The sequence below is a fragment of the Acipenser ruthenus genome, chromosome 48, assembly GCF_902713425.1.
Source record: "Acipenser ruthenus chromosome 48, fAciRut3.2 maternal haplotype, whole genome shotgun sequence".
NCBI lineage: Eukaryota > Metazoa > Chordata > Actinopteri > Acipenseriformes > Acipenseridae > Acipenser > Acipenser ruthenus.
The window spans coordinates 814,846-829,021 of record NC_081236.1 but is presented as its reverse complement, the minus strand read 5'-3'; the positions used below and the strand labels follow the sequence as shown (position 1 = coordinate 829,021).

The window sequence follows — 14,176 nt, the reverse complement described above, 5'->3', positions numbered from 1 at the left end:
CACACACACACACACACACACACACACACACACACACACACACACACACAGAGCGACACGTTTGTTAATGATGCTTAGCTAAGATCGCAGGGAAATCGAGAAAGGACCAAACTGCCACGGGAGTCTCCATCTCTGCCAAATAATGTAACAAAATGTGTAAGTTTAGCTGCAGGGAACCTTCCTCAGCTATTAAAACGAGCAATAATTTCGAAATGCTGAAAGAAACTTCACCAATGAAATGACAAGCGCTTCAGGGTCCAGTTCAAATATCTATTTAATTTTAAAAAAAAGTCCATTGATGATAGAAGCCATCAAAATACATTTTTGGGAAAATGCTGGGAGATCTGTATGAGAGATAATATGTAAAAGGCTAAATATCAGTGGTACTCAACTCTGGCCCCTGAGATCTACTCCAGTCCAGGTCTTTATTCCAACCAGGCTGAATTAGTTAATTGCCTCTCAGCTGGTTCAGTTAACTACATTAGAACCTGCTTGGAGTAAAAACCTGGACTGGATCATGAGGAACAGGACTGAGTACCACTGCTATATAACTGCTATTCAGAACTGAGATGACGACAAGTTTGAGCATCACAGATAACAGAGATAACTCGTTAAATAGTTTTTAATGAGTTAATTAAGTTATCAAGTAGTTTCAGTGCCACAACTACAAATAAATACATTTTTTTTAAAAAAGGTCAGTTTTGAGTGACCCTCAGAGGTTTTTAAAAAGAGTTCAAACAGTTTTTTAAAAACACAAAACCTGTATTCCCTGAAAAATAAATCAATACATAAATAAATAAACAAACAGTAACAAAAATAGGCTACAGTAGAATATTTCCACTGGTTCCCAACACTCAGCAGGGATACACAGGTTTGTAGTTAAAGGAGAGCAATTTTGAAAAGGGAACTAAAGTGTCCAGCGCACCGGAGGACTCTTAATACCAGCGCACCGCCCTGCAGCAGAGGGCTGCTCTATAGTGTCGCACCGTTCACAGAAGTTCCGTTGAAAAGTCAAATCTAAACGCTGTTCAGGAAAGAGCAGGGAAGCTAATTAAGGGCAGTTATTAAATCTTAAAGTGCTCACATTTTTTTTTTCTAAATATATATCAGTATCTGTAAAGTAGCTATGTACCTGGAGTGACTTTTTTAAAGCAAAGGAAAGCCAAAACCAACGGGACTATTATCGCTCGGCTGGGAATCATTTCAGTACAGAAATACATTCTAGTCAGTGCAAAGTAAGCGCCTAAAACTCAAAGACCTACTGAACCAACGCTACGTTTAAATAATAATAATAATAATTTAAAAAAATAAGCAGGGCTTTATTTATAATCTCGCTGTCAGCCGTCTTTGGCTCTAAAATAAAATATTCATATAGATGTATATATATATATATATATATACACACATCATCGTCGTGGTAACAGCTTAAGGGGGGTCGATTCAAGAAATGAATTTTTTTTTTTTTTTATTTGTTCCAGCTTTCCCCTCAAATCACTGCTAGCGCCAGATTGCTGGCTCTGCTGATCTTCCCACTCTGAGCAGGTAAAGCCGACACACTTCATAAGAGGTTAAGCTGTGCTGTGCTGTGCTGTGGACAGTGAAGGCGACTGCCCAGCCTGGCAGGCTGTGTTTAGCCTTTGTTTAAACCTTTTATTTTGGCCTCGGTGCCTCTGTTGGCTTAAACTGCAGCTATTCCTGACTTGAGTCTCATTCCCGACGTTACCCTGTTACAGGCTGAAAACTACCTTGAAATGAAACATGAGAAAGATATTAAAACATCAGAGAAAAAATAAAATAATAATACTATCAAAGAATTTGGAGGAGTGTAAGAAAGCAGGGATGGAGAGTAAGGCTCCCACTGCGTAGCGGTTTGAGCCAGTCCAGGTTTTTATAATCCAGTGCTATTCAAAAGCTTTAAAAAATAAATCAATCTCTCTCCCTCCCTCCCTCCCTCAGGGGTAAAACATTGCCAGGATCAATTATCAACAGATCCCTGAATAGGTTCTTACATAAACGCTGTCTCTCTACGCCACGCTTCGTTCGTTCACAAACAATCAGGTTCACAGTAAACAGCACGTTTGCAACCCTGAATACGCGCTCTTAATAATTCCACCCTGTTCATCACCTCAAGCTTTTCATTTGACGTGCAAACCCAAAACAGCAGAACAACGAATTGAGCTAAAAAAAATAAAACTGTAAAACCTGGACCCCCGGCTCAAACGTGCTCCGTGGAAAAAAAAAAAAAACTCTGTACGAAACCCCATTCTCTTGAACCAGGTCTGCCTGCCTGTCTGTGTGAGAGAGAGAGGGAGTTTCAGGAGGAGGGTTGAGGAAGGATCCTGCCAGTTTCTCGGAGTTGTTCTGCGGTTCTTCTTTCCTCTCTCAGAACTTCTTCGGGCCCCAGGCTGACGTTTGTTTGGGGGCGATTCCGATTCCGAAGGTGGGGAAATCCTCAGCGCTGCTCATATCCGGGGCCTGCAGGGAGCAGCACAACACAGTCAGAGACCTGAAGCCTGGAACAGACAGGCACGCAACAAGCAGGGGATCTACAGCTCTGGCCTTAAGTTTTGCACCATCCCCCTATAGAATGAACTCATTCTGCTGCATGAAGTCGAATGAAACTTGCTGGATAATGTTACGTTAACATATTGAATTGCACACCGCTTTGTAGTTTTCCCCATATACTTAAAGAAAAAACTGACACAAAAATGTGACATTTCAAAATCTTTACAATGCTTCCCTATGCTTTACCAGACCTCTCTGTGCTTTACAATGCTTCCCTATGCTTTACCAGACCTCTCTGTGCTTTACAATGCTTCCCTATGCTTTACCAGACCTCTCTGTGCTTTACAATGCTTCCCTATGCTTTACCAGACCTCTCTGTGCTTTACAATGCTTCCCTATGCTTTACCAGACCTCTCTGTGCTTTACAATGCTTCCCTATGCTTTACCAGACCTCTCTGTGCTTTACAATGCTTCCCTATGCTTTACCATACCTCTTGTGGCAATGCGCCCCGCCCCTGTGTGCATTTGTGTGTTATGTGTTGTATGTTGCGTGTGTTAATGTTGGTGTATAGATTGGTACACGGGATATAAACGGGTCTGTGTTTCACGTGTATTTAAAAAGTGTAGATTTGTATTTAGGCACGAGGAGAGCACAAATCACTTCATGTGCTGGTTAAATGTAATATGTGAGCACGGGGTTGCACAGAATTAATTCACGTGCATGGGATTCAAGTGAATAATTAATTAGTAATTGAATCCCAGCATAACAGTAAATATAGACGCACATTTCTGTCACTCGGGGTTGGGTGTTCGAGAGTGGAGAACGGGTGAGAGAGAAGGAGAAATAAAAGTTTAAATATCAATTGCTATTACGTGCTGGTAGGACCAGCACGATACTTGTTTATTTAAAACTCACCGTGTTTGTTTGTGTGTCTGTCCGTCTGTTTACTGTATAGTCCGTTTTTGTTTGTCTCTTTATTTTGGCGTATAGTGCCGTGTCCCGTGTTTTGTGTTCAAACCTTTTATTTTCTGTTCTGTTATTAAATGCTGAGCAAAAGCATTCGCTCAGCTTCACAAAACCCCAAATCTCTGTCTGTTTATGTCCTGCATCTGGTCTGACGCCACCCACTCCGGCCGTCTTTGTGACACTCTCTGTGCTTTACAATGCTTCCCTATGCTTTACCACACCTCTCTGTGCTTTACAATGCTTCCCTATGCTTTACCAGACCTCTCTGTGCTTTACAATGCTTTCCTATGCTTTACCACACCTCTCTGTGCTTTACAATGCTTCCCTATGCTTTACCAGACCTCTCTGTGCTTTACAATGCTTCCCTATGCTTTACCACACCTCTCTGTGCTTTACAATGCTTCCCTATGCTTTACCACACCTCTCTGTGCTTTACCACACCTCTCTGTGCTTTACAATGCTTCCCTATGCTTGCCCATGCTTTCACTGTGCTTTGTTACACTTTGCTGTGCTTTTACTATGGGAAGCTTTAAGAAGCTCGGCCCGGCTCGTCCAGTCCACACTCACCTTGGTCCCCGGCACGTTCCAGGGAGCGTCTCGGACCACGAAGCCCTTCGCCGGCCCCCTGTGGTCATCCTCGTGGCGGGACGGGGGCTTCATGTAGGCTGCCATCGTCTCCGTCTCCGTCACATTCATCATCTGAGGCACAGAGCCACGAAACCACAGACACACACACACACACACAAAACACTGCTGTCAGAAACCAGCTTTTACAGGATTTCACAGTGCCCACAATCACCCAGAATTCCGGCTCAAAAACTGCCAAATGTTTCAGCTAGTGCCTTTTCAATATTCCTTTTTGCACAGCTGAGTTCGATCCACTCCTGGTTTCACTGTGACTTTAACACAACACACCTGAGACAGTTACCTAGAACAGTCTAGTACAGAGAACTCAGTGCTGTACTGGGGATCTGAGAGCCAGCTAATTCAATACAGTCTAGTATAGAGAACTCAGTGCTGTACTGGGGATCTGAGAGCCAGCTAATTCAATACAGTCTAGTGTAGAGAACTCAGTGCTGTGCTGGGGATCTGAGAGCCAGCTAATTCAATACAGTCTAGTGTAGAGAACTCAGTGCTGTACTGGGGATCTGAGAGCCAGCTAATTCAATACAGTCTAGTGTAGAGAACTCAGTGCTGTACTGGGGATCTGAGAGCCAGCTAATTCAATACAGTCTAGTGTAGAGAACTCAGTGCTGTACTGGGGATCTGAGAGCCAGCTAATTCAATACAGTCTAGTGTAGAGAACTCAGTGCTGTGCAACAGGAGTCTCATTCCCATCCTTGAAGCCCCTGTAATTAAAGGACTGAGGTTCTCTCTTGTATTGCTGCTGCAGCCGCAGGGTTGGTCTGGGACTCACGTATTCTTCCTCCAGATTCAGCAGGTGGTCGATGGCGTTGTCCACGTTCTCCGGGAGTCCCGTCACCGTCACACGGTCCGGATCATCGGAGCCCGGCTGGGGGAACCGGATATCAACCTGGGGGACGGACGGACACACAGGCAGGACGTCAGCAAGGCCCGTCCTGGGATCATTTATTACAGCCCCCCCCCCCCCCCCACCCCTTTCCAACAGCACCCTCGTGCTCCTCCTCCTCCTATCAGACAGGTACAATGCTGTCTGCACCCGTGCAAACCGCCACCCTCTCTGTGTGTGGAGCTCCATGTGACCGAAGAGCAACAGCCCTGTTTCTCGATTCACGCTGCTTTCTCCAGATCTCACTGTTCACGTAGTTTTTTTTGTTTTTGTTTTTTCAATCTTAAAATTCTAGGTTCATGCAAAACGTTTGGTCAGAGCTGAACGCTTTTGTCCTCACACCCTAGCATTGTGAAAAACCAAGACTGCATATTGGTGCTCTAGCTTGAACATTATACAACCTCATCATAAACGCCTTGGACTCTAAACTGCATAACCTCGATTACATCACTGCATAACCTCGATTACATCACTGCATAACCTCGATTACATCACTGCATAACCTCGATTACATCACTGCATAACCTCGATTACATCACTGCAAACCTCGATTACATCACTGCATAACCTCGATTACATCACTGCATAACCTCGATTACATCACTGAACCTCGATTACATCACTGAACCTCGATTACATCACTGCATAACCTCGATTACATCACTGAACCTCGATTACATCACTGCATAACCTCGATTACATCACTGCATAACCTCGATTACATCACTGCATAACCTCGATTACATCACTGCATAATCTCGATTACATCACTGAACCTCGATTACATCACTGCATAACCTCAATTACATCACTGCATAACCTCGATTATATCACTGCATAACCTCAATTACATCACTGAACCTCGATTACATCACTGAACCTCGATTACATCACTGCATAACCTCGATTACATCACTGCATAACCTCGATTACATCACTGCATAACCTCGATTACATCACTGCATAATCTCGATTACATCACTGAACCTCGATTACATCACTGAACCTGGATTACATCACTGAACCTGGATTACATCACTGCTCTACCTTGAACTCGTCCATGAGTTTGCGGATGGCCTTGCCCCGCCCCCCGATGATGCGAGCGTGCACCCGGTGATCCAGCTTGACGTCCTCGCTCACCATCTCCTCCAGATCAGCCACGATGCGCTGGATTGACTCCCTCGCTGCCTCGGCGCTGCTCTCGTACCCCGTGATGCAGATCAGATCCTGGGGAGCGAAGACAGCGAGGAGGGAGGGAGGGCGGTAAGGACCTCTTCGCTTGTCAATCACCTGTTATCTAATATCACAGGGATGGAAATAAGACTCCCCGCTGCTGCACAGCAGTGTGATCCATTCCTGGTTTCACTATGAGTGTAATAAGATATGCCAGAGCTTGTTACCTACACACTGAATCTAAATCAAGTTTGTAGTAAAACCGGGAATGGGTGAAACTGCTATGTAATAGGAGTCTTATTTCTATCCCCGGTACAGTCTAGTATAGAGAAATCAGTGCTGTACTGGGGATCTGAGAGCCAGCTAATTCAATACAGTCTAGTGTAGAGAACTCAGTGCTGTACTGGGGATCTGAGAGCCAGCTAATTCAATACAGTCTAGTATAGAGAACTCAGTGCTGTACTGGAGATCTGAGAGCCAGCTAATTCAATACAGTCTAGTGTAGAGAACTCAGTGCTGTACTGGGGATCTGAGAGCCAGCTAATTCAATACAGTCTAGTATAGAGAACTCAGTGCTGTACTGGAGATCTGAGAGCAGCTAATTCAATACAGTCTAGTGTAGAGAACTCAGTGCTGTACTGGGGATATGAGAGCCAGCTAATTCGGCACAACAGGGATGGAAATAAGACTCCCGTTGCATAGCAGCTTGATCCACTCCTGGTTTTACTGTGAGCTTAACAGACACACCTGAGCTTCTTACCTGTGCACACTGGGGCTGATCAAGCTCGTAGTAATAAAACCTGGAATGGGTGAAACTGCTATGCAACAGGAGTCTTGTTTCCGCACGCTTCACAATCAGGTGACAGGCAGTTAGTCCAGTACCAGTTTCTGAGGCCGGCCGTCACTTTGCTATTGGGCGGCTGCTCTGCGGCGCTCCCTAGCTGACAGCGCAGTACCTGCTGCTCCTCTCCCTTGTCTGGGAACTGGATGTTGACGTCGTGGTCCTTGCGGATCTGGGAGATGACCGCTCCTTTCCTGCCGATGATCTTGGGGTGATGTTTGGGGTCCACCGAGATGGTCAGCTTGAAGCTCCGCAGTGCCTGCACGCACACAGAGCGGACAGCAGGGGGCAGTGTTACCAACGGCAGACTCGTAACGCAAATACAGTTATAGAGTTCAGAGTTCCTGCAGGTAATGTAAAGAGCCTGGACGCTTTATTAGGACCGGTCTACCCGATCGGATTTGGCCTCGCTCTGGAATTAGAGAGGCAAATTAGGTGGATCATGTGACGTGTCGTGTGACCCCTGCAGCTCTGTGAAGCCGGGGGAGGAGCACAGTTGCACGTAGTGTACCCGAAATTGTGAAGGATCCACTTTTCCACCCGCCCCCCCCCCCCCTCTCTCAGATGAGGATGGTACATGCCGTGCCCCACCCCCCCCGCCCCTGATGGTACGTACCCGGTCCTGCTGCTCTGCCATCAGCTCCTTCACTCTCTCCTGCAGCCCCAGCCTGGCTCTCTCCACGCTCTCCACCAGCCCTGTGATCTTAATCACATCACACTGCAGCTCGGGCTGTGGCACCGAGATATTCACCTGCAACACAGAGCACAGGCTGAGCACACTGACCAGGCACTGAGCACACACTGACCACACTGAGCACACTGACCACACGCTGACCAGGCACTGAGCACACTGACCACACGCTGACCAGGCACAGAGCACACGCTGACCAGGCACTGAGCACACTGACCACACGCTGACCAGGCACTGAGCACACTGACCACACACAGCACAGGCTGACCGCACTGACCAGACACACCACACTGACCACCACCGATAAGCAGCACCCTGGTTTAACTGTTACAGCACTAATGGTATTCCTGCGTTTCCATTTGCTGCTGAGGTGAGATTTACTCACGGTCCGGCTCTCAAACCTAGATTCAGAGGCTTGGCTCCCGATGTTAAATTCATTTGGTTCAAGCCCCTTTAAGACCAGACCACGGCAGCCCCAGTTCCCCTCCCCTGCCGCTCCCTACCTCGTACTCCTCCATCATCTTGCGGATCCCGGCGCCCTTCTGACCGATGATGTAGCGATGGAGGTCAAAGGGCACGTCCACATCCACAGTGACTGGGACCAGGGCCTGGGGAGCAGAGAGCACAGAGCAACCTGCTTTATTATTATTATTATTATTATTATTATTATGAATTAGTCATTTAGCAGACGTCTTTATCCAAAGACTAGGGGGGTGAACTCTGCATCAACAACTGCTGCTGCTGCTGCAGAGTCATTTCCAATAGGACCTCGTTTGTTTTGCGTCTCATCCGAAGGACGGAGCACAAGGAGGTTCAGTGACTCGCTCAGGGTCACACACACACAGGGAGTCAGTGGCTGAGCCGGGATTTGAACCTCCTGGTATCGAGACCCCTTTCTTTGACCACTGGATCACTAAACCTCCGTAAACACCCTCTCTCCACAAGCAAGAGGCATTGAACAGCACTCAGTACACCAGCGGACCAGGGAAGGAAACAACACTCCCACTGCATAGCAGCCTGATCCACTCCTGGTTTCACTAGGAGTTTAATGATAAGACACACCTGAGCCTGTTGCCTAGACACACTGGGGCTGATCAAGCTGGTAGTAAAACCTGGACTGGGTGAAACTGCTGTGCAACAGGAGTCTTATTCCCATCCCTGATTTACTCCAGCCTTTAAAAATCGCTACAATGTTTTTAAAAGATGAAAATTCAAACGGTAATGTTCAAAACTGAGACACAAACAACGGGACAGTAATGAACAGAACTTCTATTACCTGACATGCATTCAAGGACAAACTGGCTAAATTTTAGGTCCTTGTTGCAGTTCCTCTACTCACCATGAGGGCGGCGTGTGCAGCCTCACACTTCTCCTTGAGCCCAGAGATGACGATGATGTCGCACTTCTTGGGCACAAGCTCCGCCTCCGGGCTGAGGTCACCGTTCTCCAGGGGGTGTGGCTCCACTCCTAGGGGCGGGGTAAACACACACACATAATATTTCACTATATCTTGCCTCTTAAGATCACTAGAGCGCTCTGCAGTGTGGAGAGTGGAGTTCTCTTTCCTATACTGCTAGAGCGCTCTGCAGTGTGGAGAGTGGAGTTCTCTTTCCTATACTGCTAGAGTGCTCTGCAGTGTGGAGAGTGCAGTTCTCTTTCCTATACTGCTAGAGCGCTCTGCAGTGTGGAGAGTGGAGTTCTCTTTCCTGTACTGCTAGAGCGCTCTGCAGTGTGGAGAGTGGAGTTCTCTTTCCTATACTGCTAGAGCGCTCTGCAGTGTGGAGAGTGGAGTTCTCTTTCCTGTACTGCTAGAGCGCTCTGCAGTGTGGAGAGTGGAGTTCTCTTTCCTATACTGCTAGAGCGCTCTGCAGTGTGGAGAGTGGAGTTCTCTTTCCTAGCAATACCACTGCACTGGTAGGCTGTGTGCAGGAAGAGAGAGGGGCAGCAGATGGTGAGTTCTGGGGGTCCCTACCCAGGCTCTCCTCTCGCTCCGGGAACTTGATCTGCACGTTGTGGTCTCGGGTGATCTGCTGCACCTTGGAGCCCTTCGCTCCCATCACTGCGCGGTGAAACTTCTGAGGAATTACACACTCCACAGTCACCTGGGCCTCCTGCAGACAGGGGGCGACAGAGAGGGAGAGAGAGAGACACAGTCAAAGAGGTTATCATGGAGTGGAGCGCTGGGTAAGTTCACCTGCTAGAATCAGTCTTAATTATCCCTTTTGCAAAGTTTGAATTTGTTATTTGTTACCCTTACAGTAATTATACAAATGCAATGACTATAATGGTTTATTATTATTATTATTATTATTATTATTAATAGTTTACTTGGCAGACGCCTTTATCCCAGGCGACTCACACAGGTGTTACAGGGCAGTACAGGTTTACAATGCAAGATTCGTATTTAAATACAGTGTAGTTTACAGCGTGTGCAAATAATACTACTGAAATACAACATGATAAGAAGGAACAATTTAGGATTCAGGTTTAAGTAGGCAAATACTCCACTGAGGCTAATTAATGGGCTGCAGTGTGGAGTAGTGGTTAGGGCTCCGGACTCTTGACCGGAGGGTCGTGGGTTCAATCCAAGGTGGGGGACACTGCTGCTGTACCCTTGAGCAAGGTACTTTACCTAGATTGCTCCAATAAACACCCAACTGTATAAATGGGTAATTGTATGTAAAAATAATGTGATATCTTGTAACAATTGTAAGTCGCCCTGGATAAGAGCGTCTGCTAAGAAATAAATAAATAACAACACTATCACTACATAACACTTTATAATTAGGAAATACAAAAGGAACTTTGTAAATTCAACGACAAAAAACAGGAGAAGATGTTTTTTTTTGTTTTTGTATGCTCTATTATTTTGTGAAGTGTTTGTCATGGAGTCCCTGTGTTTCTGGTTTGCTGGGGCGCCGTGTCTCAGTACCAGGTGCTGGATGATGTCCTGTATGCGTCTCTTGGCCGCCTCCACGCAGTCCTTGGCCCCCTTGAGCGTGACGCGGTCGCTCTGGACGCCGGTGCGAGGGAAGCTGACCGTCACGCCCCCGTACTCCTCGGCGATCTCCCGCAGAACCTGCCCGCGCCGCGACACGAAGTGCCGGTGATACCGCGGCTCCACCGCCATCGAGTCCTCTATCACATTGTCCTGGGGGGGGGGGGGGGGAGAGCAGGCATTGAAACATACACTCCACACAGACATTCATACAGCGCTGTCCTGAGCTGCACCCCTCCCAGCCAGCTCCTCTGCCTCTCCCTCTCCTCTACCCTCTCCTCTCCCATCCCCTCCCCTCACACTCCACACAGACATTTATACAGCGCTGTCCTGACCTGCACCCCTCCCAGCCAGCTCCTCTGCCTCTCCCTCTCCTCTACCCTCTCCTCTCCCCTCCCCTCACACTCCACACAGACATTCATACAGCGCCGTCCTGACCTGCACCCCTCCCAGCCAGCTCCTCTGCCTCTCCCTCTCTCCTCCTCCCCTCACTCCTCTTCCCCTCCTCTGCCTCTTCCTCTCTCCCCTCCTCCTCCCTCACCAGGTTCTTGATGAGCTCCTCCCAGTTCTCTCTGAGCTATCCTCACAGCCTCCTCCTCTCCCTCACTCCTCTCTCCCTCACCAGGTTATTGATGAGCCCCTCCAGCTCTCTCTGGGCCTGCCTCACAGCCTCCTCCTCTCCCTCTCTCTCCCTCACTCCTCCTCCCCTCCTCTGCCCCTCTCTCTCCCTCACTCCTCCTCTCCTCTCTCCCCTCCCCTCTCCCCTCACCAGGTTCTTGATGAGCTCCTCCAGTTCTCTCTGAGCTATCCTCACAGCCTCCTCCTCTCCCTCTCTCTCCCTCACTCCTCCTCCCCTCCTCTGCCCCTCTCTCTCCCTCACTCCTCCTCTCCTCTCTCCCCTCCCCTCTCCCCTCACCAGGTTCTTGATGAGCTCCTCCAGTTCTCTCTGAGCTATCCTCACAGCCTCCTCCTCTCCCTCTCTCTCGCTCACTCCTCCTCCCCTCCTCTGCCCCTCTCTCTCCCTCACTCCTCCCCTCTCTCCCCTCCTCTCTCCCTCACCAGGTTCTTGATGAGCTCCTCCAGCTCTCTCTGGGCCAGCCTCACAGCATCCTCCTCTCCCTCTCTCTCCCTCACTCCTCCTCCCCTCTCTCCCCTCCCCTCTCCCCTCTCCCCCCTCTCCTCTCCCCTCTCCCCTCTCCCCTCTCCCCTCTCCCCTCTCCCCTCTCCCCTCTCCCCTCTCCCCTCCCCTCACCAGGTTCTTGATGAGCTCCTCCAGCTCTCTCTGAGCCAGCCTCACAGCCTCCTCCTTGCCCACGATGGTGATGAGCTCCAGGTCCTTCTCCTCGCTGGCTGGGAAGATGATCCTGGCTCCAGTGCGGTCGCGCACTTTTCGGATGTTTCCCCCACCTCTCCCGATCAGGAACTTGTGGTACTCCGGTTTGGCCTGCAGCTCCACAGTGTAGTTGTTAATTTGCTGAAAAAAAAAAAAAATTAAAAACTCTTTTTAGCACACAATTATTATTAATGAGTCATTTACAGAGGCTTTTATCCAAAGCGACTTCCAGAGACCAAGGGGGTGAACTCTGCATCATCAACAGCTGCTGCTGCTGCAGAGTCACTTCCAATAGGAGCTCGTTTGTTTTACGTCTCATCCGAAGGACGGAGCACAAGGAGGTTCAGTGACTTGCTCAGGGTCACACACACACAGGGAGTCAGTGGCTGAGCAGGGATTTGAACCTCCTGGTAACAAAGCCCCTTTCTTTAACAATCGGAAGCCCTACTTATCCGGTATACCCAAGACCTGATATTACATGGTATACAGCATCCAAGCCCTCATATTCTATGGTATACAGTACCCAGGCCCCACCTTCTCCTCGGCCAGCTGCAGCAGCTGTCTCTTGGCTCTCTCCACCTCCTCTACAGGACCCCTGATGGTGACCTTGTCGCTGCCCGATCCCTCGGCGGGGAAGTGGATGTGGGCCCCCCCGCACTCCTCCATGACGGCCCGCACCAGGCGCCCCTTCGCCCCGATCAGGGAGTTGTGCAGCCTGGCCGGGATCGACACCTCCGCCTCCTTGATGTTTGCCTGGAAGGTGGAGACACCAAGCAACCGTTTAGCAGCACAGTTAACCGCTAAGCCGATACAGCAGCAGTCTCTGGCTAAGAGAACGCCCCTCGGGAGGCAAGCAAAGTGTTCTCCAAGAGATTCGACCACCGGACGCAATACGCCAAGGCTAACCGCGATACAAACCAACAAACACAAACGTTATCATTGCTTATGTCATGACGCATCAAAACTAATCAAAATGATCGTGCAATCAAAGAAACTACAAAATGATATCGCAAAAAACGACTACCGGAAGCCATAATAGTAGTGCAGTAGTATTTCATGTTAGATTTTGAGTTTTGAGTCACATTTTGAAATTCTATAAGGGGACGCAAATTTTTTGCCATACCTGTATAGGTAATCAAGCTCAGGCGTGTCTTAATAAACTCCTAGTAAAACCAGGAATGGATCACACTGCTGTGTGGTGTGGGAGTGTTGTTTCCTTCCCTGCGTCTCCACTCACCAGCTCTCTCTGAATGGCCAGGATTCGATCCCGCGCTGCCTCGCAGTGCGGCTTCTTCCCTGTGATCACGATCACCTCGGAGTTGCTGTTCTCTGTGGGCAGGTCGATCTTGGTGTTCGTTTCCTCACGGATCTGTTTCAGTGCGACACCACAGGAAGAGGGGGGCGGGGCAGGGGGCGGAGCTATTTTAATGACCTCAGCAATTGTGGATCGTAATACCGGGACCAAATACTGTCACCTGTAATTATTAACTAGTGCTACACAATGTGATCGTTCAGATGGAGGCGAGGGTCTCTGGTGTCGATCCCGCTGATTTTACCGTTCAGAGTGAAACGAGTGAAGAAACAGCTGCTTGGAAACAAACATCAGATCACACGTATCGTAATGCTTATCTGTGGTGGAACCAGCTACCGGAGAACTTCAGGACCGCTCCGTCTCTCACTGCCTCCCGTCGCCTCCTCAAGACCCCCCTGTTCAGCCTGCGCTTGTAGATCTCCTGATCCGCCCCTCCTGCACCGCACTGGACTCGCCTGACCTCAGCACCACGTTACTGGATCCTCAGCTGCTGCGCTATCCTTGCACTATTGCACTGCTAATCTGTCACTGTAGATATAACTCGCTGTTCTCCTAACTTGCCGCATCCTAGTTCATATTATACTCTAGTAGTATTATTATTTGCACTGACTGTAAACTACACTGTGTTTCAATATGAAGTTTGCATTGTAACCCTGTGCTGCCCTGTAACACCTGTGTGAGTCACCTGGGATAAAGGCGTCTGCCAAATAAATATTATTATCGTATCGCGACGTGTCTATCGTGATACATATCGTGACATTGTAACAGCGTATCGATGCACCCCTATCGATCTCCGCGGGTTTTTATTTCAGCCCTTCTGCATTC

General features: G+C 48.6%; 1 protein-coding gene across 3 annotated transcripts in view; it reads right to left on the bottom strand.

The window, feature by feature from the left end:
• Positions 1-256: 256 nt before the first annotated feature.
• The window catches only part of LOC117967948 (vigilin-like), a 32,603-nt gene continuing 18,683 nt past the window's right edge, over positions 257-14,176 (bottom strand). For all 3 annotated transcript variants that reach the window (XM_059014546.1, XM_059014545.1, XM_059014547.1), the window contains 13 exons: positions 13,277-13,408; positions 12,574-12,792; positions 11,959-12,180; positions 10,641-10,859; positions 9,681-9,819; positions 9,048-9,175; positions 8,212-8,316; positions 7,634-7,768; positions 7,133-7,276; positions 6,051-6,230; positions 4,890-5,006; positions 4,040-4,171; positions 257-2,475 (listed from right to left, as the gene is read on the bottom strand). In XM_059014546.1, the coding sequence (XP_058870529.1) occupies positions 2,383-2,475; positions 4,040-4,171; positions 4,890-5,006; positions 6,051-6,230; positions 7,133-7,276; positions 7,634-7,768; positions 8,212-8,316; positions 9,048-9,175; positions 9,681-9,819; positions 10,641-10,859; positions 11,959-12,180; positions 12,574-12,792; positions 13,277-13,408 (1,965 nt within the window). In that variant the 3' untranslated portion in view covers positions 257-2,382. The remainder of the gene's footprint in view (positions 2,476-4,039; positions 4,172-4,889; positions 5,007-6,050; positions 6,231-7,132; positions 7,277-7,633; positions 7,769-8,211; positions 8,317-9,047; positions 9,176-9,680; positions 9,820-10,640; positions 10,860-11,958; positions 12,181-12,573; positions 12,793-13,276; positions 13,409-14,176) is intronic.